Below are 27,186 nucleotides of genomic sequence, written 5' to 3'. Positions count from 1 at the left end.
GCTAAATGAAGCAAGTTTTGACTATTAAAAGGAAAAGGAAAAGGAAGAAGAAGCACTGAACGATGGATTTACATAACAGAAAATGTTTAAATTTTATTCTTCCAATGTCACCTAAAACCAGTCATGTTAATTTACAAAGATGAGATAGAAGCTAAACAGAGTTGATTCTTTTTTCTTTGATTATATGAAGCTAAAGAAAGTTGAGTTGAGTTCAAGCCTAGATATCAATAGCGTCGACCACCAGCTGTTGAAAATAGGACCCGACTTGCTTTCTTTCCTTTCTTTCCCATCTCATTCATATTAGGGGTGTCCAAATTTTCAACAGCCTTTGCTCTAGATATTACATTGGCAAAAGAAGTTGGGACAGAATTCCTTGAGCCTGAAGAAACACAAAAGAGAGAAGGTTAGCCTAGGGTTGAGGAATTTGAGAAACAGATTAATGATATATCCTTTTCAAAATATCAAGATCTGCAGAACTGGAGAAAGAGAAGACTTGGATCATATCCTTTTCAAAATATCAACTAGAACAAATAACATTAAATATTAGCATCAGAGCAGCACCAGCTACACTTGCGGAATCAGTTGCCACCTCATTGTTATGCAAGCTATTTCCTTCCCCCATTTTCAATGAAGGAGAATCATGTGCAGCAGCAAAACCAAGCCTTGTAACGTTTGAGAACAGTTGCCTCTCCCCAGGAACTGAGGGATTTGATGATATCACAGTAGAACTTCGAAGGGCTGACACAGGAGAACATTAAAAAACATAATATAAGGTAATGATATATTCACGCATTGAAAACTTTAAGTAGCAAATAAAAGACCAACTAGAACAACCTTTAATATAGCAAATCCGGAACCAACCAGCTTAATGAGAAAACCATTGCAACACAGTACAGGTTTCTCATAATGTTGCTGGGTCCAGAAGGATCAAACATGACAAAAACTTCAAAATTAAAAAGCAAGGCATACTGATAAGACCAAATGCAAGATATTATACCTAATCAAACACAGTATTACCTTCAAAGTCATCCATAGAGAATGTAGGGGAATCATCATAAGAGGACTGCCCAAAACTGGATATTATGGGTGTAAATTGCACTGCAGCAGCAACTTCAGCCTTGATTTTCTCCTTTCGCTCCTATAAATAAGAATAAAAAATTATTCTAAAAGCATGTACAAACTCAAGTTACACTTTCTCCAAAAAAAATAAAATAACAGAAAAACCTTGAACTACAATTTATGATAACCCATAATGACAGTCCTTGACCATTAAAACAACCCCCTTTTGACTCTAAACTTAAATGGCTTTGCTAAACACCATAACAAGTGAATTAATGTTTCAGTTTTAAATCAAGCAACCAATAGTCACCTAATAGACTTGGATTCCACCAATAACATTAAAGCTTGCATGTGGTAAGTGTATTAAAATGATAATGCACATATAATCGTACCTTTCTAGCCAGCTGCTTCCTCTGTTTCTCACGCTTCTTGATTTCATCCATGAATGGAAGCAAAGAATCAGGAGGAAGAACTCCACTCAAATCAATTTCGCAAAGCTGAAACAGAAGGCTAATTCTTTTGAAAAAGATAGACAAAGCAAGATCTGGAATCAGAACACGCAGCGATAAAACCATACCTGAAAAGTTGTCGTTAAGGAAAAATGACTTAAGTATCGATAACGCCTCCTCATTGCCTCTGATTGAGTGATGGTTTCCAACTCTAAAATCCTTCCACTTATTCTGCAATTAATAAGTACCGATTAAAAAGACTAAATTGAAACATACTGGCCATCAAAAAGAAATTGTAATGATGCACATTTTTTAACCATTTGGGAAAAAGCGCGCACACACACAACAAATAGGAAAGGCCTGGCGTTATACAAGTCTTATTAGCATGCAATCCACAAAAAATAGATAGCAACAAGAAATAGTATTTTTCCAAATGTCATGATGCACATTTTTTTAACCATTTGGGAAGAAGCACATACACACACAACAGATAGGAAAGGCCTGGAGTTATACAAGTCTTATTAGCATGCAATCCACAAAAAATAGATAGCACCAAGAAATAGTGATTTTCCAAATGCTCCTTTTATATTTCAATTTCCCAGTCAATGATTCCATATATTTCTAAATTTCATTGTCCCATATCTTAAGACACATGGTGACCAATAAATCATGGCTTCCGTCAAACCTGTGTGGAAATGAATCATAGCTTCCATAATGGTGTAGGAGACACTTCGCGTTTAAAGGATGGAGAATGATGTTCTGCCCATCCACTGCCTGTAACAAATAGAAGCGAAAGATAAGAAACTACAAAAGGTAAATATTTAACACTTAAGAGTCATAACATCATTCATTATCACCAGTACTAGCAGATGCAAATGCTTAAGCTGTCACACATTATAGAAATAAATAAAACTAAGCAAGCTAATTAGAACAGAAAATCTCTCAAATAGCATTATAACTCTAATATATCGTAGACTTGTAGCTTATTAAAAAAAGGGCCATAAAAAATCATTTCCCACTTTATTGAATAGGAAGATGGCCACATAGTGAACTAATATAAAATATTCACAACTAAAATTATTCTTTCCTTTCCCAGCCAATATAAAATTGTAATAACAAAAGATAAATATAGAAGTTAAACTACCATCTTAAATTATAGTCACCTGGTAGAAGGTATAAGAGTCATTGTCCTTTGCATCTCTGAAGCCACCTAAGCACTCTTGCAAATTCTTGCTTTCTTCATATGATGAAGATAAAAATGTGTCTTGGGCTTCTAGTGGTTCAGCAACAACAGTACTTTGATCCAAACCACTCCCTGCATTTGACATGTCTGTTTTTGAGCTATATAGACACTTATTTTGCTCATCAGCCCCAGAAGATAGTGTTCCCCCTCCACAACCATGTCTATTAACATTAGCCTTGGATGCATTTGATGAAAGTCCATGAGACTCCACCATACAAATAGTGTTTATACTAGCTTTATTGCTATCAGAGGCTCGGTGCTCATTCCAATACTTCTTCCTTTGTTCTAATTGTTCCATTGCAGCACAAACATATGGAAGCTTCTCCAAATCATCAACAAGTCCTGAATCTGCTCTGGCCAACCAGCTGTCTAAATCTGACATCGCTTGTCTGACTGACAGATCAACATCTGACGTAAATGTAAACTTTGAAAAGGGATCATATATGTCCTTTTCACCACACTGCATGGTAATCATCTCTTTTTTACTTTTCTGAAATGGAACAAATGAATCTTTTTGTCGCGTTAGAAGCATAAACTTTATGGTATCACCCACAGAGTATTGTCTAACATTCTCAATATGGACGGTATACAGATCCTTCTGGGATACCATCACAAAACATAAAGGGCACCTTCTGAAGCACTCACCTTTCTGATCCTCCTCACCCATTAACAAGTATTGCAGAATACATGGGAAGCAAAAAATATGTCCACATGAGGTTATTTGTGGGCATTGAGGGTATTCCAAACAAATTGGACACTGCACTGGAAATGGAGTAGAATACCTCACACAAATAATATCCTCCCATAGCAACATCTTATCTGGATCCATCGATTCAGGCATGTATCTTCTGGTATCCAACACAACAAACTTGAAATTTGCCTGAAGGAATAAATCTTTGTTATAAGGCTTTATCTTCCGCTGCATTCTTGGAGGAGGACCCCGTGGTTGCGGACGAGAGCGAGCAATAGGGTCATAATGAAAATTCAGCAAGTGATTACCATTCATCATCTGAGCTCTTCTTCCTGCCGAATGTGTAGCACTTCCATGAGGCCCAGTGCCTCGATGATTTTGAGTAGAAACCATGTCTGCGGACATTTTCCCTTTAGATTGGGAATTTGTCCCCCTGTTTTCGTGTAGTGAAGTTCTCTTACCAATTGGCGTGTCTAGTTCACTCACCTAAGCCGAACAGAAAAGCAAGTCATTTTTAACTTATTACCAATAAAAGGACAAACTTTTACATCTAAAACATCATGTATCTTCGATTCCAATGTTTTCTGTTGAGTTCCCTAATGGTTGACAAGGACGCATACACAACAGTTGTAAAGTTTACTATTTACCCTATTTTTTTAGGAAAGAAACAGCAATCGGATAGGTAATAAATCGCATCCAAGAGCATTAGTATGAAATTTACCTCTTTGGAGGATCCAGCTGAACCTTGTGCAGCGGAAGCCAAGGGGCCTGCCAAAAAAACAGTGCGTATGAGTTTCAGATTTTAAGACAAGCTTTTATTACGAACAAAAAAAAGAAAAACCCAGATTAGGATTCGTGGAAGAATCAAACGAACAAGAAGAATTGGAAGAAGGAGAAGGAAAAATAGAAAATTGACGCATAGTTACGCAGGGAATACCTGGAGGGGAATTGGAGAGAGGGAAGGGAGGGGGAGGATCAGAGATATGAAGAGATCCGAAGGAGATTGGAGGAGGAGAGGGTTGGTAGTTGCCATGATTGGAATTAGGGTTTTGAGAGAGAGATTGAGAAGACGACGCTTTGGAACTTTGAGCTTCTGAGGGCAAGATGGACATGAAAAATTTCAAAGCTTTGTTTTGAGAGTGTTTTGTTCTGCGATGGCGTTGGCGTTTCAGCCTTTGGGCTTTTCACGCATTATTATTTCAGATCCAAAATCTTTTCTTTTTCGTCTTTGCGTTTGAGGGAAACAGGAGAGAGAATCTGCCGCATCTTGACCGACTTTAGCGTCGCTTTAGGACATGTTGGTTTCGTCTAATTACTTTAATACCCTTGCAATATTTTTTATGCCTCTAATTATCCCTTCCTCCCCTGTTTCTTCTTCTTTTTTTTGTTGTCAGAAGGATGAGATTAATTATTTAGTTGTCATGAGGAGCACCTCTGATTCACCCTGTTTATGTTTGTTTTTCCGTTTCGGAGTAATCTCCATCTGCTCATGAAAGATCTGGAGAATTGAGCAGTGTTTTTTAGCTTTCTGTTTTCTTTTTGATGACGTGGGTTCATGCAAATGACAGTAATGTAAAAGTCATCGTCATGCGGCTGCCTGCCTATCTGGTTCTAGCAATTGTGAAAGTGTGATGCAGATGTCGCCGATCTCGATCTTCTGTTTGCTCTAACAAGTTTGGCTTCTAATTCTTAAGGAACAACTAAGAGTTGCAAACAACATGATCCCATTACATTACATTATATTTCATTTTGACTGACTTTTGAGTTTGGTACATCAGAATCCTATGTGGCCTATTAATATCAAATTCATGCATGACAATGACAAAGATTATGACATGGCAAAAGAGAAAAATTTTCTCATTTACAAACATCTGCGGGCATAATAAACAGTCACAGTGCGAAGAAGAGTTTGTGGATTATACAAAAATAATAATCATGGTCTTTTCTGCACTGTCGCACTCACAGGGTTGGCTCACCTTGAAAACCATTTGCAGAAAAAAAAAAGCAATTTTTAGAATTTGTGGAACATGGGAAAGCTATTTGTAGAGAACTGCCGGGCTTAGAACAAAGGAGCCACCAAAAGATATTTTAAATTTCAGTAACTGAGTCTATGGTAGCACTTTTCCTAAAGTGTGGAAAACCACTCCCTTTTCTTTTGAGATTCAAGTGGAAAGCCATTGATATTAAAGGCAAATCCTGGGTGAAATTTTTCTCAAAGCATGTACCAGATGATTTAAACGAAGTATGAAAGGCCAACCCAAGGTTTCAAATAGTGATTGTATAGCAGCATCACGGCCGCTATTTCACAGTTTAGTAGTCTCCGTCATCGCTACATACTTAAAATTAGATTGTAAATGAAATTTACAATCATTACAACTGTTTACGGTAGTAAAATAATTGTGTAACGGACAATAATAATTATAACGAGATGTTATAACCACAATTATTATTTTCAGTTCAAAATATAATTCGAAAATTTATTTTTTTTTAGTAATTAAAAAATTTCATATAAAAAATCATATTCTAAACAATAAAAACCTTTAAATTTTTAACTTAATTAGTAAATACAAACTTCAATCAAGATCAAAGAATATATTGTTAAAGCCAATCAATAATTATCTCAGATTTTGAAAATTAAAAAGAAGCAAAATATTTTTTAACCGTCAAAATAAGAAGATGAGAGTCTTGAGTTCAATAGTAACATTGTCAATGGCTTGGGTTGAGGAAGAAAACAAAAATATCGCGGATGAAACTTGAAAGAAGTTAGAGGATAAGGAAAGCATAGGATATGTCAATCAAATTTTTAGAGAGAATGAGCGAAATGTTTGATGGGTTTCGGTTCAGTTGAGCCAAATCAATCATTCATAATATTTTTATTTTTTTAACTTAAAATTTAAGTACATGTAACATTTAAAAATACATTGTATTATGTTTTTTCTTATTTAGGTGAAAATATAAAAAAAAAAAATAAATGATTCGGTGAGAAATTGGATATTTTTAAAATTTTTTTATTGATTTTGATGAAAATTTAAGGAGAATTGAGCTATTAATTAATGGATTTATTTTTTTTACCATAATTTTAAAGTAATTAGTAGTTTTTTTTATATAATTTTAATATTATTAATGTTATTGCTAATTGTATATTTTTATTAGTTAATAAAGATTAGTTTGCTACTATTATATTATTTTGGTTTAATTTAATTATTTTAAAATGTTGCATTTGAAAATTTGATATAATAATAAAATATATTTATCCATAATCAATCAGTTAGTTTTATCATCTTCTCCCAATAAACATATGTTATAAAAATATCTAAAACATTCATCACTAATTTTTTAATTAAATTAATTATAATATTAATTAACTTCATATAAGATATATATTTTTCATCATATGTATTTATAATATTTATGTATTTGAATTTTATGCATATAATAAATAAAAATATTTATAAAATGCATTTTTATTTTAAATTATAACTACAAAACATGAAAAAATTATTTTAATTTATAAATAAAAATTAAAATATCATAAATTACTTTAAAAATTATAAGCACTAATTTTTATTATTATAATTATAATTACTATATTTTATAGTAAATTGTGAAAAATAAAAAAAAAATTCATAACTTTGATGATCACAATAATTTTCGTTATATATATAATTATGATAAACACAATGCGACAAAAAATGTGTCCGTGATTGTAATTTGAATTGTAAACTTTGTACACAGATTCAACCTAAGGGGCACTTTTTCATCATCCTGTAATAAAAAAGGAATATAAGCTAGAAGGAAAAGGAAATGACAAGCAGCTTGCATGTCATAATTTACTACAGAAATACAGATGTTAGCGGCATGCTAATTAAGCTATAAAGTCCAAGGAAAGCTTATAAACAAATAGAACTACTCTTAATGCCCGAGAATATGACATCTCATCCAATTATCAATTAATTAAACCTGATAAACATATATAACTACTCCTAATTTTCTTATATTTACACTTTCATTTCGGTTTACCAAAATGCAATGGTCATCTCTACTTCACCTTCTGTCTATCTGCTACTAATACTCAAGTAGATTTGATTAGCGTTTTATGCATCAAGCTCAAAGCTGAAAAACAACAAGCCATGGATTTACCGTTTTGAAAGAAAGGCCCAGGCCTCCTCCGCAAAGCATTATTGGGCTACATTGTTATGGGCCAATCATGCCTGTTTGGTCGCAACTCTATCCACATTCCATACCCAAATCTTCATGAACGCTCTATTTAAAGACCATACCTTGCGTCCCAATATTGATATTTCAATTCAACCCTACCATCATGGAAGACAGCTTCAATGTCCGAGTCGGCAAAGCTTTCGGCTCCCTAGCTTCATCCTTTTCTTCTACAAATTCAAAGTCGCAGTCTTTGAGCTCTCTTTGGAGCCTCACCGACGATGAAATCGAGAAACGAGAGTGGAACCGAGACAAGGAGAGTCCCCAATCGGAGGAGAACTCTCCTGAGAAGAAGAAGCCCATTAAATTCCGTGCGGAGCTGGAGAAGGATCTGGATGACCTGGACGACGAGGATGTGGAGGAAGAAGAAGAACTTGAGTCGTCGAGTAAAGGTGTTAAACCAGAGGATTATAATGATGAAGAGTGGGAGATTAAGTCTTCCATTGGAAGGGACTGTACTCTTGATTATGAGGTTACTTTTTTCAATGAATATTGATGATATAATTGAGCTAGCTAGTTATGTTTGTAGGGATATGCCTTTTCTACTGGGAAAATGTCAAAGTTAAAAACTTTTTCACAAAGTTAAATCTTTGAATGAATTTTATTAGGACTAGTAAAAAGCATATATAAGAAGTGAATTGGAGTTATTTTAATTCTCCCCCTAAAAAAGAATTGGGTTTTTTTTTTTTTTTTTAATTCGAGTATGGTTTTCTTTCCTTTATGTCGAAATTTAATTACGAGTAGGAAATAGCAAAACCCGAGTTGCAAAATTCACAAACTAATTGTAAGTGGCAATGTCGCATTGTCTAATAACCATAAAATGCATATGAGCATGCTACGGAAGGGAGATGCTTCGGTTTAACTTGTTGGTTTTATCATATTGTCTCAGATCTTAGGATTCTTATAAGGTTGTAGATTAGGGTCTGATCTGCCATTATCTCTCTGGGGTTGTTCTGCAGGAAGAGGAAGATGAGTATGATAAAGTGGCTGTTGGCAGGGAGAAGAGCGGAGATCGCCTTTACATGAAGGATGTAAATGACTATGAGATAGATGCAGATTCTTGCAATGTGCTTCCAACTACATTCAGGGATTTCAGTAGGGATCCACGTGCCAATCACATTGCAGCAAAACTTAGGCTCAAGGAAGATGAAGAAGCTGCTAAGAAAAGGCTTGAAGAAGATGCTGAAGCTGCTAAAAAGATTGATTCGTTGCAGGTGTCTGATAGTGATGCAACGGCTGGCGTGGATGCTCACTTTAGCACCTTTGAGGATGTTAACCTGAAATCCATTCTGAAGAGAAAGGATGCTGAGTCAAATCCAAAGTCACAGAAACGCGTTCGATTTGATTCTGAATATTGTAAAAATGATTGCAGTGAAGGGCCTGAAAGAACCAATAATGTCCCAAGGGAAGCTTGCTTGACAGAGGAGGAAGCTATGATCTCCAATGAGGTGTCTACTTTGCCTCAGGACTATCCTCCTGGAATTCCAGATTATATGCGTAACCCTTCAAAATATACTTGTTATACTTTTGACTCTAGTGATGTTGATGATGAATCAAATCGGCAAGCATATATGGCCTTTGTCAAGCAGGTTAAGAGGTCGAATGCTACAGAGCCACAGGCAGATGATGCTCCAAGTGATCTTGCAAAACCAATAACTTTTATACCGAGGAGGAAAGCTTGTGACATCATCATGGGAGAAAGTTGCAGTGAGTCAAAACAAATCCGGGAAGATACTGACAAGGAGGCCATGCATAGAAGAGGCTTGCCAATTGGAATTGCAGCTGAGGATACCATTGATGGAGTTTGTGCAATGGATGAAGATGAATCACAAGCAATTGTTGACAAGAGAAACATCTCAGAGAGACCAGGCCGGCAATATCGTATGAAATCTAGCTTGGAGTTCCATAATTAATATTAGATCACTTATAATGGAATTCTGACTTGAACTATTCTAGTTTTCTCCTTTTAGATGGATCGTCGGCGACAGAGAAAGCTTGTTTGTATACCCTCTCAAGTTCTCTTTCGCTTATTTGTACTTAAATGTAGAAAACTGGGTAAAGATAAAAGAAAGAGAGCTTGAGAGGGTAAACTGTTTTACTTTGACTTAATTATATGATTCAATATTTTCTTTTTACGTTTTTCCTTGGCTAATCAGCAAGTTTTAATTCTCTGTATTTTTGTAACTGATGTATGCCTCTGATTAATAATAACCTCATCCTTTTAGATTATGTAGTCTGGCAAGGTGAACCCCTTCTCCCTCTTATTTTCTCATGATTTGGTATCACTCCATTTGAACATTCACTAGACGAGAACCATATCCTGGTGGCATGATCGTTCTAATGCCTGCCTGACCATCATCTACAGAACGAAGCTCTGGTTGCTTGAAAAGGGAAATAAAGCGTACGCACTATTCTGTAATTGGAGGATTAACATGAAACGGAATGGAAACTAGATTATTCTGTAAATTTGATTAACCTGAAATGGAATGTAAGCTGGGTAACACATTCCACAGTTACTTTAGAATTAGAAGAGGAAGCCATTTCCCACTCACTTTTAGGATGAATGAAATAACTCACCCAAGGAGGGAAAAAAACCCTTACAAGCAGTATATGAATATAATCTAGCATTCTCATATCATCAATTTCCCTTCCAATCAACAATAACAAGGAATATACATTTTCTAAAGCATAAAAAGGAGACATTCTAAATGTTGTCTCACTACAAGCTTAATAAAATAAGCTTATAGAGGAAGGCAAATGCAGGAAAAAGATGACCCATATGTACAAATCGCAAAAGCACCATGCATAAATGTCTTACAACCAGAACTAGGTACCTATCTATCTATCAGTAATATTGCATAAATTACAACTGATCTTCAACAAAATGTTGCTATTTCTTTTTCATCAATTCCCTTGGGCTATGATCTATTAAAATCTGTATATAGTGTAGGGGACAAGGTTTTACACTTGCAACAAACATTGGCATAAAAAGGAACAAGCAGCAGCACCTCATCATATACAAAACCATGGGAAACCTATATATTGCCCTCAATTTGCCATGAAAAGCGTGACACAAATGAGCAGAAAATTCAGCACCTAGAAAAAGCACTTTCTGCAATCTTCTGCTCCACAGTAGCATGGCATCCTTTTTACCTCCCAATCCGGACCATAAACGCTATCAAGGGCACAGCCATAGTCATAACTAAGCTCCTACAACCAAGAATATCAAAATAGGGTCCGATCACGCCAAACTCCAGCCAAAATTTCCAGGTAATGCAAGAGGGGGAAATATAAATAAATCATAACAAGACCTATAGATATATCAATGATGCATGAGCCCAAAAAGTTGACTCGAGCTCCACGCATTATCATAATTTGTGAAATAATATAATGCTATGTTCGGAAAGATGAATTTGAGAGATGGATATGGATTTGATTTGCTATAAAAGTTGAGAGAATGAAATGCACACATTATGCACAAATTAGGTAAGATTCACTCTGTCTATGCCTATATATTTTTAAGGCTATAAGAAGATGAATTTCAAATTCACCATTAAATAGGGAACTGACAATTATAAACTTAGATATTACAACAATTAAAGGTTGGGCCCCTTTGGATGTGACCTTTGCATGGATATTACAATAATTGTAAACTTAATAAATCAGAATCACCTAACATTGCTGCAAGGGTGGCATTTGAACAACTTCTTGTAGTTTACTGTCATTATTGTACTGAACTAAATACTCAACGACTTGAAATGCAAAGCTAGATGTAATACTATGCTAGAGAGACTAACTATACCTCTCTGCCACCAAGCCCTCTCATAGTTTGCAAGCAATCAATGTAAAAAATGTAATTATTCTCAAAGACACTGTCCGGCTCTTCTGTCCTCGTAAGTACTCCAATGTATTCACAAACAGGGGCACCAATAAATCCCAAGATCTAACAGCTCATCCTTTCTTCAGAGTATGGAAGACCTGCAAATTCATGTCAGTTAGATTTTATTTGGACATGTTTCAACCAGAATTCATCACAGGATCAAATAAGAAATGAGAAGATTAGTTTTTTCTTGCTGTAATAAGAAATCTCAAGTCGATATTTCAATCCTCTCTGAGATGTACAATTCAGGCAACTTAGACCACATTTAAAGACAGCAAGTTTGGCTTCAATTAATCCGGAATTGAAGAAGTAGAGGAGCACTATTAAGCAAGATGCTTAAATGATAAGAAAAAAGAGTATGGTATAAGCAATTAAGCCTCCCTATTTCTAAAATTTTACCTGCCACATCACGGTGCACATAAGGATGAGCTTTATATTCAGTGCAACTTTCATAGACTTGCAATACATGTATTAGAAGTATTTTCTTTTTTTTTTTTTTTTTTACTGTTGCATGCTTCCTTCCTTTTGGATTTTGATCTCCCTCCTCCTCCGTCCTTCCCAATTCATTGTGCTTACATTGTAGTATGCTATTACCTCTACTTTCTGTTCTGTATATGCTAGTTGTAAACCTACTCTATATGTTGCTTGGGTCTTGTACATATTTTGATTGTACCACATATGCATATAGCATACATAATGCATCTAATGATTGTAACTTATGCAAGTATCTTATATGTACGGTTCTGCAAGAACCATGAACAAGACTTGCTAACATAAAGGAAATTCATAAAAGTTTAATGTATATCCTCACTATCCATTCAAAAAGAAAAAGTCATCATTAAACTTTTATACTTGATCTAGTAATGAACAAACTTAAGGGTGGAAAATACAACAGTTATGCACCCATAAGTATGAAATCTAAAATCTAAATCACAAGCCATGACCAACACCTGAACATTCTTCAAGTGCTATCCAGATGAGCATGTTCATGACTTCGTCTCTGTTTGTCATAACGGGTACAGAATAGTGCAACTCTTGGCGAGGAAATAATAGCTTCAAACGGAAAACATCCACTCCATTCAAGTAGTAGTGAAAAAGCCGTTTTGCCCTTATAAAACCAAGATGGCCATAAAGTGCCAGTGCTCCTTTATTCGTGACTTCTGCTTCCAGTGTAACCTTCAAAATAGTAATACATGGGGTAATCAGTTTCTGAATCTCATCATTGCCTCAAACCTCCCATAAACTATAACAAACTAAAATTTATGACAACATAATATTACCCATACAACCTACTTAAGAGTAGTGAAGAAAATACTCAAAATTTTTGTTTTTCAAATTCTTATGTTTTAAACTAATTTTTCTAACTGAAAAGATCCCTCTGCAAACAGTAAAACTGTTAGAACTCTTTCCACCTATTTGAATCAACAGAGTACCAAGAACAGGGATATAAATAGGCACCAATATTCACAAGGCAAAAATAGATGGAAGGTGTTATTAGGTTGAGAAACAATAAAAGAAATCCCCAAATCAGAGCCATGACATCTCAAACATTATCAAAGTTTTGAAATAAGATGTCATCTTGATAAAATAAAGTAAAATTCAAATGCAGAAACAGATAAAGTAGTGCCAATGCTGATTTAGTAATAGGGTTTCTGATTCATGTTCAAGATCCACTTTGGTCGAATAGAGGATCAAGGGATATCGTCACTACTTGAATGGCCACTTAAAACCATCAATTTAGAGTTCAGATAGCAAATACTAAGCACTAAACTAGCCAATCCAGGGGGACTTTAGGAACATAAACAAGGTTAATTGATTGACAAGTGGAGATATCTCCATAGAATTAACTGGTTTACAATGTAAAAGTTTACAATACAATAGACATCAGCATATATGAAGAGAGAAGCCTACAAGAAAGATGCAATTCATATGCATGCTAACAACACATATAGCGACTAAATTCACCTTACACCAAACTGTGGAAACTGAATGTATATTGAAAAACTGCTTATATGAATTATACAAGAATCTTAGGTTTATATACAACTAACTAGGGGTTAAACTAGGAAACTAAATCTTCCTTAATTCTAGGGATACAAATACCTAATTCTAGAGATACAAATATAAATATACAGATTACAAGATTACAACCAGCTGTAAATAAGTGTTTTCCCACACTCCCCCTCAAGCTGGTGAATAGGTGTTTTCCATTCCCAGCTTGGAAATAATTCCTTGAAATGTTGCACTGCTGAGACCTTTAGTCAACACATCTGCAAGTTGACCCTTGGTTGATACATAAGGTGTACAAATCAACCCACTATCTAGTTTCTCCTTTATGAAATGCCGGTCTACTTCAATGTGTTTTGTTCTGTCATGTTGTATAGGATTGTGAGCAATGCTTATTGCAGACTTGTTATCACAGTAGAGTCTCATTGGTCCATCCCACTTGATCTTCAAGTCTTCTAAGATAATCTTTAACCATAGTAGTTCACAAATCCCTTGAGCCGTTGCTCTGAACTCTGCTTCAGCACTTGATCTTGCCACCACATTCTGTTTTTTACTCCTCCAAGTCACAAGATTACCACCTAAGAAAGTACAATAGCCTGAGGTGGATCTTCTATCAGTTACTGAACCTGCATAATCAGCATCTGTATATGCTTCTAGAACTAACCCCGAATTTCTTTTAAATAAGATACCTCTCCCAGGATTGGCCTTCAAATAGTGCAATATACGGTAGACAGCCTGTAGGTGCACTTCTTTAGGATTATGCATAAATTGACTTACCACACTCACAGCATATGCTATATCAGGTCTAGTATGTGAGAGATAAATGAGTCTTCCAACTAATCTTTGGTACATCTCTCTATTTACAGCAGCATCTTCATTAGCTTCTCCAATTTTATGATTAGGATCCATAAGGGTATTTGCAGGTTTACATGCAAGCTTCCCAGTTTCCTTCAAAAGATCCATCACATATTTCTGTTGTGAGATAAAAATACCATGCCGTGAGTGAGCTACTTCAATTCCTAGGAAGTACTTCAATCTCCCTAGCTCTTTTATCTCAAATTCTCTAGCCAAACACTGTTTTAGAGATTCTCTCTCTTTTTCATCATCTCCAGTTACAATTATATCATCAACATACACTAATAGAACTGTGACTCTCCCTGAATCAGAGTGCTTGATAAACAATGTGTGATCTCCTTGACTCTGTTTATATCCCATTACTAGCATCACTTTGGCAAATCTCCCGAACCAAGCTCTAGGAGACTGTTTAAGGCCATATAAAGCCTTTTTTAGCCTGCATACTTTGTTTGCTTCTAGATGACCTTCAAATCCCGGTGGAACCTTCATATATATTTCTTCTTCCAAATCACCATGTAGAAAAGCATTCTTTACATCAAATTGTTGAAGCTGCCAATTGTAATTTGCAGCCAATGATAACAAAATTCTAACTGTATTCATCTTGGCAACTGGAGCAAAGGTTTCCTGGTAATCCACTCCATAAGTTTGAGTGTAGCCCTTAGCCACTAACCTGGCTTTATACCTTTCAACAGTACCATCTGCCTTGTATTTTACGGTGAAAACCCATTTACACCCCACTGAATTTTTTCCTTTAGGCAACTCTACCAGTTCCCATGTCTGATTTTTCTCTAAGGCCTCCATTTCTATTTTCATGGCTTGCCTCCATTTCTCATTGGATAATGCCTCGGATAATGTAGTTGGAACAGAAATAGTGTTTAGGCTCACAAGAAAATTTTTGTGGGATGGTGAGAATTTTTCAAATGACACAAAATTAGATATTGGGTATAGTGGATGCTTGGTACATTCTCTGGTTCCTTTCCTAATGGCAATAGGCAAATCATAATCACTGGTTATAGTTTTAGGAGATTCATGCTCATTTTGAGAAACAGAGTCAAAAACTGTAGTTACCTCATTTCCAGAGTTAGGATCAGGCTCTTGGACTGGCACTGGTTCAGGATCTGGAACTTTTCTTCTTGAGTACACCTGTAATTCCTTCATAGAATCAAGAATAATATTATCCTTTGTCACATCTTCTGTATTTGGAATGGGTTCAGACTTAAATTCAGTGTTTGACTTGGGCTCAGCAGAAACAGGTTTCGACTCAGAAGAATTAATGGGTGTAAATGTTGAAGAAGGGGGCAAATCAAGCAAAAAGAAGTCTTTATCCTTATCTTCCATGAATGAAGTCTCCCCCTGAAGATAAGGTTGAGTAAAAAATGGTTTATTTTCTTCAAAAGTGACATCTGCAGACACATAGAATTTTTTGGTAGGAGGATGATAGCACTTATATCCTTTTTGAGTTGAAGAATACCCCACAAAAATACACTTAATCGCTCTTGGATCCAACTTTCCCCTGTTATGACTGTGAACATGAACAAATGATGTACAACCAAATATCCTAGGTGTGAGATTGTTTGTGGTATTGAGGTTGGGATAAAATTGTGAGAGTAGTTCCATAGGAGTTTTAAATCCCAAAACTCTTGAAGGTAACCTATTTATAATGTATGTGGCAGTGAGAACAGCTTCCCCCCAATAAGATTTAGGTACATTTGCTTGAAAAAGAAAGGCTCGGGTTGTGGCTAGTAAATGACTGTTTTTCCTCTCTGCCACTCCATTCTGCTGTGGAGTATTAACACAAGATGACTCATGGATAATCCCCTCTTTTTGAAAATAGGTGGATAGACTATGGTTGAAGTAGTCTCTTGCATTATCAGACCTAAATCTCTTGATTCTCACTCCAAATTAATTTTGGATCATGTTTTGGAAGCTTAAAAACACACTATTCACATCTGATTTGGATTTAAGTAAAAAAACCCAAGAGACCCTAGTACAATCATCTATGAATGAAACAAACCATCTCGCACCAGAAATATTAGGAATTGTAGAGGGACCCCAAATGTCACTATGAATCAAGTAAAAGGGAGTAGAACTTCTTTTGTTACTGATTGGAAAAGACACACGTCTATGTTTTGCAAATTCACAAATATCACAATGAAAATCTTCAACATTTAATCCTTTGAACAAAGAAGGAAACATGTTTCTCAAGGTTCCAAAAGAAGGATGTCCAAGACGAAAATGATAAAGCCAAATTTTGTCTTTATTGGAAGATTTTTCAGAAAGAAATGACAAAGGTAAACTATTTTTGATACTACTTGTGCTATTTGATGTCTCAAGATAGTATAGTCCATCCTTCTCCTTAGCAAGTCCAATCATCTTCCCCGAACTCTGGTCCTGAAATTCACAATAAGAGGGATAAAAAGTTACTTTGCAATTCATATCTCTGGTAAGTTTTTGTATAGATATCAGATTAATAGATAATCCAGGAACATGAAGAACATTTTTTAGAACAAACGAGGGATTAACTTGAACATCTCCTAATCCTGCCACTGTGGTAAGTGAACCATCAGCAACAACAATTTTCTTATTACTAGGACACAGGTTATATGTACTAAACTTTTGTGAAGAATGTGTCATGTGGTCTGTGGCTCCTGAGTCAATGACCCAAGAACTCGTAATAGGCTTAGCCGAGACATTTAATCCATGAGAACCAGAAGCTTTACCTGAACTAGAAACTTTACCCAAAGAACATACCATAGTAGGCTTTTCAAGGATTTTCAATAAGTTTCTCAGCTTTTCAATCTCTTCCCTGTTGAACTCTCCTTGTTTCTGAGACATCTGTAGTACTCTAGTGATTTTCCCAGTTAACATTTTCTCAAATTGAGGTGTAGTGATATCTTTCTTTGAAAGGGTTCGGCAATGAAGGCCTAAACAGGATTCGGCAATGAAGGCCTAAAAAAGTCAGCAATGAAGGCTGAAAATTTTGCTTCCCCAGAAGAGCCTAAAGCTCTGAGACCATGTGGAAACTGAATGTATATTGAAAAACTGCTTATATGAATTATACAAGAATCTTAGGTTTATATACAACTAACTAGGGGTTAAACTAGGAAACTAAATCTTCCTTAATTCTAGGGATACAAATACCTAATTCTAGAGATACAAATATAAATATACAGATTACAAGATTACAACCAGCTGTAAATAAGTGTTTTCCCACACAAACATTAGCATAGCATCTTATCCTTCTGAAAATGAAGGAAACAAACCAACACTTTAACAATTCATACTTTTATCGTACTTTGCATTTTTTAAATTTAGAGGTTGGAGATACAGAAATAAGCATTAAAATCAAATTACAAATGATATCACCATGATAAAGAATGAAAAATCCCGTACCTCTTCATAGTCTGATTCCATCATCATTCTAATTGATCTGGTAACAAGTTCAGTGGCCGCAACATGAGCAAAAGCATCAAAAGTCAGTATCTACATTTTACATGAACTATAAAGCCATTGAGATATGAACAGGTGTTAACAGTTGACAAGAAACCCATGTGATACACACTTTTTAACTTTCAGTCGAAAGAATCCAACCCATTCAAGAATTTAAAGAAAAGAATTATCACGCATTAAAGAGCAGTAAAATAGAATGACATACAAAGAAAAAAGAAATTACCAATGCCTCTTCCACGATAAGGCTTGATTACAACTAACATGGCAATGTAGCCCCTGAAAGTATTTCTATGCTCTCCCATCTTGCACACCACAGTTCCCACGCATTTACCCTTGTGAAAAGCCTGTTCTTTTTTTAATAATCAAGTGAAAGAAAAAAAATGAAATTTTGGATGGAACCCATTGTGCAAAAGCACAAATAATATTTGAAAACATAAAGAAAAGAAAGGAAAGAAGAGATTATGAGGAAGGAGAGTTGGGGCCGAAGATTGACGAAATATCGGTAGGTGAAGATGCAGTAAGGCTCACTGAGTTCTTGATCGACCAAGCTCATGATGAGAGGCAGGTGATGCTCTCCTTCATAGCTCACATACTTTATCTCCTCTTCTTCAAATTCCGCTTTCTCCTCGGAGCTTGCTTCCATTGTTTTGGCTTCCTCCCCTTCCCCGCCTTTCTTCTTCTTCTTCTTCTGCTGCCCCAAATCAGTCTCTTCGTTTTAGCTAATAATTAATTAATCTACGTAGGCTTCAATAGAATTTTGAGCCTTAAAATAGAGGCCTACTACAGCAAATGCATCATTTCACTGGGCCTAGTCGATCTGGTCTTTTGGAACTAAACTAATCTACAACCATTTGGTTTTTTATGGGCCCATAACCATTGGTTGAATTGCGAATTGCCATTTTTTTTTTTTTAATACCAATTGCTTGATTGCAAGTTTAGTTTGGGTTTGAAGAAGAATTTTTAAAGATTCAATCGAAATATAATGTGGGTAATAGATCTCTTCCTCTCTTTCTGGATTCCTAACAGCCAAAGAAGATTAAAAAAATGAATTGAAAAAAAAAAAGTTGAAGTGTACGGCCTTGGAGCGGAGTGAGAAGACCAAACCAACAAATGGAACAATGTCCAAGAAAAGAAAGCAAATATATTCCTAAATTACTCACCAAGCAAGCATTGGTACCTATCAGTCGCATGCATGCATCCATGCCGAATTGACTGGTTCATCAGTCTCTGAATGAAACACTTTACCCTTACACATGGCGATTGACAAGGCTCTATGGCCGATCTCTGTATTGATTTTTTTCTTTATTTAATTGTTATTCATTATTAGTCTCCCCTGTTCACTAGCTAATCTATGTGCTAGCTTGCAAGCCAACATTTTGGTCCATTTAAACTGAAGTTTGCTTTGGGAGGTTAAAGCTTTGTTTTCTAAAGATACCCCTTTGTGTGTACAGTGACTGAAAGTGCAAAGCTGAAGGCTTCCACCTAATTTCCCAATTCAAAGTGCATTTCATGTGGCTTATTAATTGGAGAATTCACACCATTTCATCTTCCTATCAACTAATTCACTCTTCTCATATATATATATATATATATATATATATATATATTAAAAGAGTATAGAAATCCATTTACATCAATATAAATTTTACATTTTTTTATTTTAGATTTATTTATCTTAAAATATTTTTAATTTTAACTAATTTAATCTAAAGATCAAACAGAGTTTGATCGCTACTCATATATATATATATATATATTATGTTTTTTTGCTTTTTAATTTTGATTTCATATATATATATATGTATATATGTTGTGCTGATAGACAGGTGTATGGTCCAAAAATAGGGTGCAGTCCTCAGGTCATGCATTCACAAGGCAGGAAATCAACTCTCCCAGCAAGGCCAAATATAAACCGACTTTAGGACGCAGCAATGAAAACCCTACAAGCAACCCTCTATTAATTTCCACAATCTCTCTCTCTCTCTCCTTTTTTTTTTCTTCTTCAAATTTTCCTTTTCTTCGTCATCAGCGTATCAATCTTTTATGATCTCTTTCTTGGTTTGTGTTGTTCTTTACCGTAACCAGATTGATCCCCAAGATCTATACTTTTAATTGGTCTTAATAATTTGCTATAAGAGTAGCAGCTGGTAACTTAATTATCTAACTATAACTTGATCAAAAATCATACATGAAACATACTGATCACCTACATATACAAAAGAAATAATAAAGGTGTAGTTTAGAGGTTAAACAAGGTGGATCGAAGGCATGGGAAGCGGCCTCTTCCTTTCGATGCATCCGAGGAGAAAAAGGAAGAAGACATTAACATATTCTCTCTATACTCATCATATGAACAGAAGCTGTTTCAACAAGATACTTCTTCCATGGCTGCACCCTCAGGCGCCCTTGCACATCATCTCATCGCCCAAACTCATATCTTGCCTCACCAGCAACAGCAAGCAACTCATCATCACAAGTCTCTCGTGACAGATCAGCAAGCGCAGCCCAAGCCTCCTGCTCAGGATCCAGGTAAATCAACATATATATAAATGATCAAGCCATCTGGCTAGCTAGGTTTTCATTTGATGAGTACTTGATGATCACTAATTTTTATTGTTCATTTCTAGTACTGTCTAAATCCTGCCCAGGTCCAGCTCTCTCAACTCTCAAGATCTCCTATGGAATATATATTGATTTGATTTCTGTATTGTCCTATATATTTCTCTCGAGATTTAAATAGCACGTGTTTGTAAATGATTGAAACATACCATTTTATTCATTAATATCTATCTGCTTGATTATATATATATATATATATATTTATATATATATAAAGTTTCAAAATTAAAATCAGGGCGCAATTGTAGCTCTATCTCCCAACTCGCGCACGCCCAAAAACAGGTGAAGGGATTAAAAATTATATGATTTATTCGTACTTTAATTAGTTGGCTATATATATCTGTGTATATATATATATATATATATATAATTATATAAATATGGTAATTAGTTAGAATATGCCATGTTGTGGAGATTGCATAAGAAAATAGATTGATATTGCTAAGCAATCTTTTACATATTTGCTTTCAGAAAGAATATTCATTATGACAAATATAGTTTTATAATAATTTCAAATGCCATCGGTATGTGGCCCTAGCTAGCTAGTTTAATTTCTTTACCCTCTTAATCACTGATTTTGGTATTTCCGTGTGCGTCTCTATACATTGGTTATAGCATAAAATCAGATCTTATTTTCTATGAAAAGGAAAAGTAGGAAGGAGGCACTATAGAGGTGTAAGGCAGAGACCATGGGGCAAGTGGGCAGCCGAAATCCGTGACCCCAAGAAGGCGGCTAGAGTTTGGCTGGGTACATTTGACACTGCAGAAGCTGCAGCAGCTGCTTATGATGCAGCAGCCTTAAAGTTTAAAGGAAGCAAGGCCAAACTCAATTTTCCTGAACGTGTTCAAGGAGGACTTGAGTTGGGCTTCTTAGCATGTTCAAATAATAATAATCCAATCGCTGCAGCTCCAAGCTCAGTTATTTCTTGTTCCACTCCACAACCTCCCCCTTCATTTCCAAATATTTCTCGTAGTGACTTATTATCCAATGAAGCATTCCCATATCTATCACAGTATGCGCAGCTGCTTTCTGGTAACGATATTGATAACCGTAGGCAATATGTTGAATCGGGCCTTCATAATCAACAACCTCTGATCTCGCAATATTCGTCATCACTGAGTACTTCTTCAACCACTAGTACTACTTATTCAGCAATATTGATGCCTCAAAATCAACTAGATGAGGAAGAGTTGCGAAGGTTTTCATCATCAGCAACAGCACAGATGAGAAGCTTTTCTTCTGGCTCTCATCTATTTCTTAATCCTGGGAAAGATTCTGATGATAGTAAACAAAAGGAGTAGCGCTTTGCGCGCAGTTGCAGCATGGTCAGGTACATGAATTACGGCAGGATTGATTCTTGGTTACACCTGTCCTGTGTCTTCTTGATCATGGGCGGATGGGGTGATTTAGCTTAATTTCGCTTTGAGACTACGTCGGTGTTTAGAACGAATGAAACCATGTATGTATCCTATTGTTTCATGAGATTCCCTTTTAGCCCCTTGCATTAAGTGACAAGGGTAGAGATTATCTTCCAAGAAATGCTAGCTAGCCTTATGCATATTGACATGATTGATGGTGACTAGGGAGTGCTGAGAGTGCATACTTTGGGTGGAAATCAATTAATGTTGTTTTGGTTTGTGCAGGAACTATGATGAGATGAGATGGATAATGCAACAACAGTAGTATTAATTATTCTAGCTTATACTATATGCTAGCTAGTAGTTTATTATGAACAATATTCTCACTATAATATTAATTAAGAAGATAAATAATTAAGTATGTCTAGATTCCTTTTGTTCATTGAATGCATGCTAGTCCTATATATAGAATGTACGTTTAATCCTGATTAATTACTGATCACTTAATGTAGTTTTCCTACGACGACGTGCCGACTTCAAACTTAGCTCAGTTCAAACCTTCAATCAACATCTGGTTTGGCAAAATTATATGTTGAAAATAATAATTAAGTTAAAGTCGTGGCTTGGGTTGGCGATATCATTAAAAGACAAACAAGTAGCTAGCTAACTAGTAAAATTAAGAAAATCTGTCATTTTAATAATGATTTGCAATTTTGAATGTCATCTTTAAGTAGATTAATTGTGACTAGTTAAAGGCCCTTTGTCGGATTCTTTAATCCCTAAATATAGAATTGTCACCACTGAATTAAAGACAGATGCATCTCCCTTTGCCAAGCCGCAGCCCACAATCCAAAAGCCAAAGGCGGTGCATGCTTTCCACACCCCACGCTGCTGTCTGCGTCAATGTTTGCGGCGTTTGCTTTCTCTCAATTGTTACTTACTTTACGTATGACTCTTACAAGTTGATGTGATATATATATATATATATGGTCTGATTTCAATCGCAAATATACATAGTTTTTATCAACAAATACTTAATTTATATATTATTAATTATATGTATAAGTACCAAAAGGTTAGAATATTGAATGATAAGAATGGCAAGAACTTGATTTCCTTGTTATACATGATGGAAATTTGTGTAAAATATTATAGTTTTTTTCCTTTCGGGGTTGAATTATAAGGTCAAGTACAAAGAATGAAAAAGCAAGGAAGCAAAAGTAAAACGAACAAAGTAAAGAGAAAAAGTGGAGGTTGAGTTGGCCCAGGTCTTAGCTTCTGGGCTCCGGCTCGGTTAAGAAGGCTGGTGGACTCTTCCTAAGTTGTGAAAGGAAATGCAGTTGCAAGGGAGAAGTGAGAAGCATAATAAGGCCCGGCCTTTGAGTCTGCTTTTAATTTTGATGCTTCCCAGGACTATGTGTTCCAGGGCTGGCCCCATAAAATTATTTTTTTCTTTTCTTTTTTTATAGAAATTTAAATTCTTTTTATTATTAGATTTTTTTTTAAAGTACTTAGTAATAGTATTAGAGTATTAGTAGTTAGTAGTATGATTTCAAGATTCACAAAAATAATATTTTATGTTTTTAACACATTTTTCATTTCTTTGTTTTCTTTTTGAGGAAATTTTTGCTTTCCTTCGAGCAGTTAACACAGGGATTCATCAGTTTCTTTAGAAGCTATGTTGTGGGAGGCATCTCTTAGATGCATCATGCCAATGTTCAAGATTAGTGCTTAATGATATCTGTTCTATACTCCTTGTTTGGGGGATACCTTTTCTTATTTTGTTCCCAAGAGGAGCTTGAAAGCACCAATGAAGACCATAAATTCTTTCTGAAACTGCTTGTAATCCACTCTTATGAATATGAAGTTAGCCTGCTGATTGTGAAGCCATTTTATGCCCCTTTTGAGACCAATATTTCCAAAGCCTTGCAATGGAGGCTCGATTCTAGGATTTCTTTACCCAAATTGTGGTTGTTTGGAACTATCCTATAAATTTCCATGACCACGATTCATGTTTGCCATCAGTATTCTTCCTTTTCTGTAATTAACTATTGGAATGGTGAACAAAATTGTTTTTCTCATTTGTGTTTGTTCACTAAAGACATGAATAATGTTTCCTTCAGGTTTTACTTCTGAGTCACTGACCTCCGAAAGTGAAAACAGTGTGTTCTTCATGTTCCAGCAACAGTGCAACTATTAAGAACCCTATTTCTAAAATAGTCTATGATGAATACAACCACCAACGTTTTCCTCCAGGTGATCCCAGTAAGCGGGCATTTGCCTATTTTGTCGTGACAGGTGGTAGGTTCGTGTATGCATCTCTTATCTGTCTGCTTATCCTCAAGTTTTTGCTGAGATGTTAGCCAGTAAAGATGTTCTTGCTTTGGCTACTCTTGAGGTTGATCTCTCCAGCATTGAACCTGGCAGCACTGTTACTGTTAAGTGGCGTGGAAAGCCAATCTTTCTCAGGCGTCGAACTGAGGAGGATATCAATTGGCTAACAGTGTTGATATAGGATCTCCTCGTGATCCACAAGAGGATGTAACAAGGGTTAAGAATCCGGAGTGGTTAATTGTTGTTGGGGTTTGCACACATCTGGATTGCATTCCCTGCCAAATGCTGGTGATTTTGGTGGATGGTTCTGCCCTTGCCATGGTTCCCATTATAATGTCTCTGGCAGGATTTGCAAGAGGCCAGCACCAGACAACCTGGAGGTGCTCACTTACACCTTCTTGGATGAGAATAAGTGCTGATCGGTCGAGAATAGCAGAGTAATCAAGCATACAGTGTTCATTTGTTACCGCATAATTTTTTAATTACATCAGATAATGCCGAAGACTTGTTGCAGATCTTTGCTTTTGCTGCCCTTAACTTGTTGGGTTAAAAGCCTCCAATTCAATCACACAAGCGGAAGTTAAATCAAACAATAAATCAAATACACAAGAGACAACAATTTAACGTGGTTCGGTTCAATTGACTTACATCCACGGATAAGAAACAAGATCTACTAGTTGTAGAGAATTACACACATACATCAAATCATCAACCTCACTCAACAATCAATACTCATAAAACACTTTCAATCTCCTTTAGTCCTATGGAGTATTTTTAACCTAAACAAATACAAATATTTTCAGTCTCCTCTAGTCCACTCACAAACAAACATACACACTCATAAGACTTAATACCCTAATACTCCTATGGATGTCTATCTCACAAAACCCTCTTACATCTTTTTCTCATAAGACTTCACCTATTTATAACCATACAAACTTGTCTATTAAGAATACCTTTCTTTTTAAAATTCTTTCTTGCAAGTCAAACTTACCTATTAAGAATCATTTTTCTCTTAGAATTCTTCTTTTGCAAGTCTTCTTGTCTACAAGCAATATTTGATAAATTTCAAACAAATCACAAACATATCTCTTATGGGATTTGAGTTATTATTTCTAACAATCTCCACCACTCAAATTTCATCAATCATCTATCTTTATGCTAGACATGTTTGGCTCCACCTGCAATAAAAGTCTCACAATCATCTTCTCTTCTCTTGTGTCTTCACGCTTCATACAAACCAATTCTCAATCTTCAAAACTTAAACTCGAACTCTTCTTTTGAATCGAGCTCTTCTAGACTTGCTTCTTCCCATATCTCAAACCATACACTTCTCACATCTTAAACTTTTAGCTCTTCCCACATCTCGAACTTTTAGCTCTTCCACATCTCGAACCTGCTCTTTCCACATCTTGAATCTTTAACTCTTCTCACGTTTCGAACCTTCAACTTTGATACCACTTATTAGGGATCATCTTGTTGGGGATCACCACAGTTCTGGTACCATTTGTTAGGCTAAAAGCCTCCAATCCAATCACACCAGCGGAAGCCAAATCAAACAATAAATCAAACACACAAGAGACAACATTTAACGTGATTCGATCCAACTGACCTACATCAACGGAGGATGAGAAACAAGATCCACTAGTTATAGAGAATTACAAAAATACATCAAATCATCAACCTCACTCAATAATCAATACTCATAAGACACTCTCAATTTCCTCTAGTCCTATGGAGTATTCTCAACCCAAACAAACACAAACCCAAGCTCTTGTGCACCATTTCAACATAACCAAATACATACCCATATGCTCCCATACATCATACCTATATGGACTCTCTCAGTCTTCTCTAATTCACTCACAAATAAACATACACACCCATAAGATGTAGTACTCTAATACTCTTATGGGGTATCTATCCTACAAAATCTTACAACTCTCTTACATCTTTTTCTCATACATTTTTCTCATATCTAACTCTGTAGAGACTTCACCTATTTATAACCATACAAACTTACCCATTAAGAATCCCTTTCCTCTTAGAATTTTTCTCCTGTAAGTCAAACTTGCTTATTAAGAATCCTTTTCCTTTTAAAATTATTCTCTTGCAAGTCAAACTTAATTATTAAGAATCTTTTTTCTCTTAAAATTTTTTTTTATAAGTCTTTTTGTCCACGAATAATATCTGATAAATTTCAAATAAATCTCAAATAAATTTCTTATGAAATTTGAATAATTATTCTCAACATAACTTTTAGGGCAATGTTAGGGTTGTTTTCGTAACTGGGACAATTGTAACTGCAGCCAGTTGATGCTGCTCTGAATTTTGAATAAGTTGCCTGGATTTTGCTGAGCATTGATGCTGATTAGACTTCATTATACCAGGACGCTTTTATTTAATTATTTTGATTGCTTATTTTACCATGATGGTGCTCTGCTGTATTCTCCAACATTTCCAACGCCAAGTAAAAACCTTAGGGATTCTATCATATGCATAGGTCAAGCAAGTAGAGGTTGATCACTTCTGGGAAGAGTACCAAAACCGGTCAGGGATAGAAAGGCATTACAACTATTAAACATTTTTTAACATTTCCAGCAGACAAGACAAAGTTGCCTTGAGATTATGAGAAAATTTTCAGGGAACACGGTTGAGAAAGTCTATTTCCAGAAGTCTCCTACTTAAATGGCTGAACGATTAAACATACACCCAAGAGTGCATTTCAATGATCGGCCAAGCTGCAATACCATATTTTCTATTGTGAAAGCACTGGTCTAATTAATCATCTCCTGAAGATGCCCTTTACATGCACCATTCCTTTTTCTCTGAGCTTGAGTTATCTTCTCATCTGATCTACTTGCTGGTCATCACCCTGAACAACAATCTCAGACGGAGTCCCTCTTCGGCAACCAGCATTATAACCTTGATCTGCTCCTCTCTTGACCAACATTAAACACATGATATTCTTTGTCCTTTTCAAACATTTATTGCTTTCTATTTCTTAAATCATGAAAATAGAAAA

General features: G+C 35.6%; 4 protein-coding genes and 1 pseudogene across 5 annotated transcripts; 3 read left to right on the top strand and 2 right to left on the bottom strand.

Moving 5' to 3' along the window:
• Positions 1-67: 67 nt before the first annotated feature.
• Positions 68-4,701, bottom strand: LOC111299484 (uncharacterized). Of its 2 annotated transcripts, none has more exons than XM_022894695.2 (9): positions 4,380-4,701; positions 4,164-4,210; positions 2,672-3,928; positions 2,194-2,282; positions 1,637-1,739; positions 1,452-1,556; positions 1,018-1,138; positions 562-738; positions 68-379 (listed from the first exon to the last, which is right to left on the bottom strand). In XM_022894695.2, the coding sequence occupies exons 1-9, from the start codon at positions 4,552-4,554 to the stop codon at positions 225-227; spliced, it is 2,229 nt and encodes a 742-aa protein (XP_022750430.2). In that variant the 5' UTR covers positions 4,555-4,701; the 3' UTR covers positions 68-224. The 2 variants fall into 2 exon arrangements, with proteins under 2 accessions (XP_022750430.2, XP_022750431.2); XM_022894696.2 differs by having other exon boundaries at positions 590-738.
• Positions 4,702-7,736: 3,035 nt separating this feature from the next.
• LOC111299479 (uncharacterized) lies at positions 7,737-9,792 on the top strand. The gene is made up of 2 exons (XM_022894692.2): positions 7,737-8,129; positions 8,617-9,792. The coding sequence occupies exons 1-2, from the start codon at positions 7,764-7,766 to the stop codon at positions 9,568-9,570; spliced, it is 1,320 nt and encodes a 439-aa protein (XP_022750427.2). The 5' UTR covers positions 7,737-7,763; the 3' UTR covers positions 9,571-9,792.
• Positions 9,793-10,444: 652 nt separating this feature from the next.
• Positions 10,445-18,596, bottom strand: LOC111299483 (N-alpha-acetyltransferase MAK3-like). The gene is made up of 6 exons (XM_089747457.1): positions 18,378-18,596; positions 18,074-18,198; positions 17,793-17,849; positions 12,488-12,713; positions 11,460-11,635; positions 10,445-10,867 (listed from the first exon to the last, which is right to left on the bottom strand). Exons 1-5 carry the CDS (start codon positions 18,490-18,492, stop codon positions 11,601-11,603), a joined length of 558 nt encoding a protein of 185 aa, XP_089603583.1. The 5' UTR covers positions 18,493-18,596; the 3' UTR covers positions 10,445-10,867; positions 11,460-11,600.
• Positions 18,597-19,679: 1,083 nt separating this feature from the next.
• On the top strand, positions 19,680-22,171 carry LOC111299480 (uncharacterized). The gene is made up of 2 exons (XM_089747456.1): positions 19,680-20,378; positions 21,115-22,171. Exons 1-2 carry the CDS (start codon positions 20,234-20,236, stop codon positions 21,768-21,770), a joined length of 801 nt encoding a protein of 266 aa, XP_089603582.1. The 5' UTR covers positions 19,680-20,233; the 3' UTR covers positions 21,771-22,171.
• Positions 22,172-22,318: 147 nt separating this feature from the next.
• Positions 22,319-24,820, top strand: LOC111299482 (cytochrome b-c1 complex subunit Rieske-4, mitochondrial-like; annotated as a pseudogene).
• Positions 24,821-27,186: the final 2,366 nt, after the last annotated feature.

The sequence above is a fragment of the Durio zibethinus genome, chromosome 18, assembly GCF_047325235.1.
Source record: "Durio zibethinus cultivar Kanyao isolate XHJ-2024 chromosome 18, ASM4732523v1, whole genome shotgun sequence".
Taxonomy (NCBI): Eukaryota; Viridiplantae; Streptophyta; class Magnoliopsida; order Malvales; family Malvaceae; genus Durio; species Durio zibethinus.
The sequence above is the reverse complement of the archived record's forward strand: the minus strand, read 5'-3'. Positions and strand labels throughout refer to the sequence as shown.

Bases quoted from the DNA above. Each gene is read 5' to 3' on its own strand.
- LOC111299480 (XM_089747456.1), top strand. From the start codon at position 20,234: ATGGCTGCACCCTCAGGCGCCCTTGCACATCATCTCATCGCCCAAACT. The intron at 20,379-21,114 runs GTAAATCAACAT...TTCTATGAAAAG, and splicing joins GCCTCCTGCTCAGGATCCAG to GAAAAGTAGGAAGGAGGCAC.
- LOC111299483 (XM_089747457.1), bottom strand. From the start codon at position 18,492: ATGGAAGCAAGCTCCGAGGAGAAAGCGGAATTTGAAGAAGAGGAGATA. The intron at 17,850-18,073 runs GGTAATTTCTTT...GCTCATGTTGCG, and splicing joins CTTATCGTGGAAGAGGCATT to GCCACTGAACTTGTTACCAG. The intron at 11,636-12,487 runs GTGTTGGTCATG...ATGAATTTGCAG, and splicing joins AGCACTTGAAGAATGTTCAG to GTCTTCCATACTCTGAAGAA.
- LOC111299479 (XM_022894692.2), top strand. From the start codon at position 7,764: ATGGAAGACAGCTTCAATGTCCGAGTCGGCAAAGCTTTCGGCTCCCTA. The intron at 8,130-8,616 runs GTTACTTTTTTC...GTTGTTCTGCAG, and splicing joins ACTGTACTCTTGATTATGAG to GAAGAGGAAGATGAGTATGA.
- LOC111299484 (XM_022894695.2), bottom strand. From the start codon at position 4,554: ATGTCCATCTTGCCCTCAGAAGCTCAAAGTTCCAAAGCGTCGTCTTCT. The intron at 4,211-4,379 runs GTATTCCCTGCG...TTTTTTTGGCAG, and splicing joins TCTCTCCAATTCCCCTCCAG to GCCCCTTGGCTTCCGCTGCA. The intron at 1,740-2,193 runs GTTTGACGGAAG...TATTAATTGCAG, and splicing joins TATGATTCATTTCCACACAG to AATAAGTGGAAGGATTTTAG.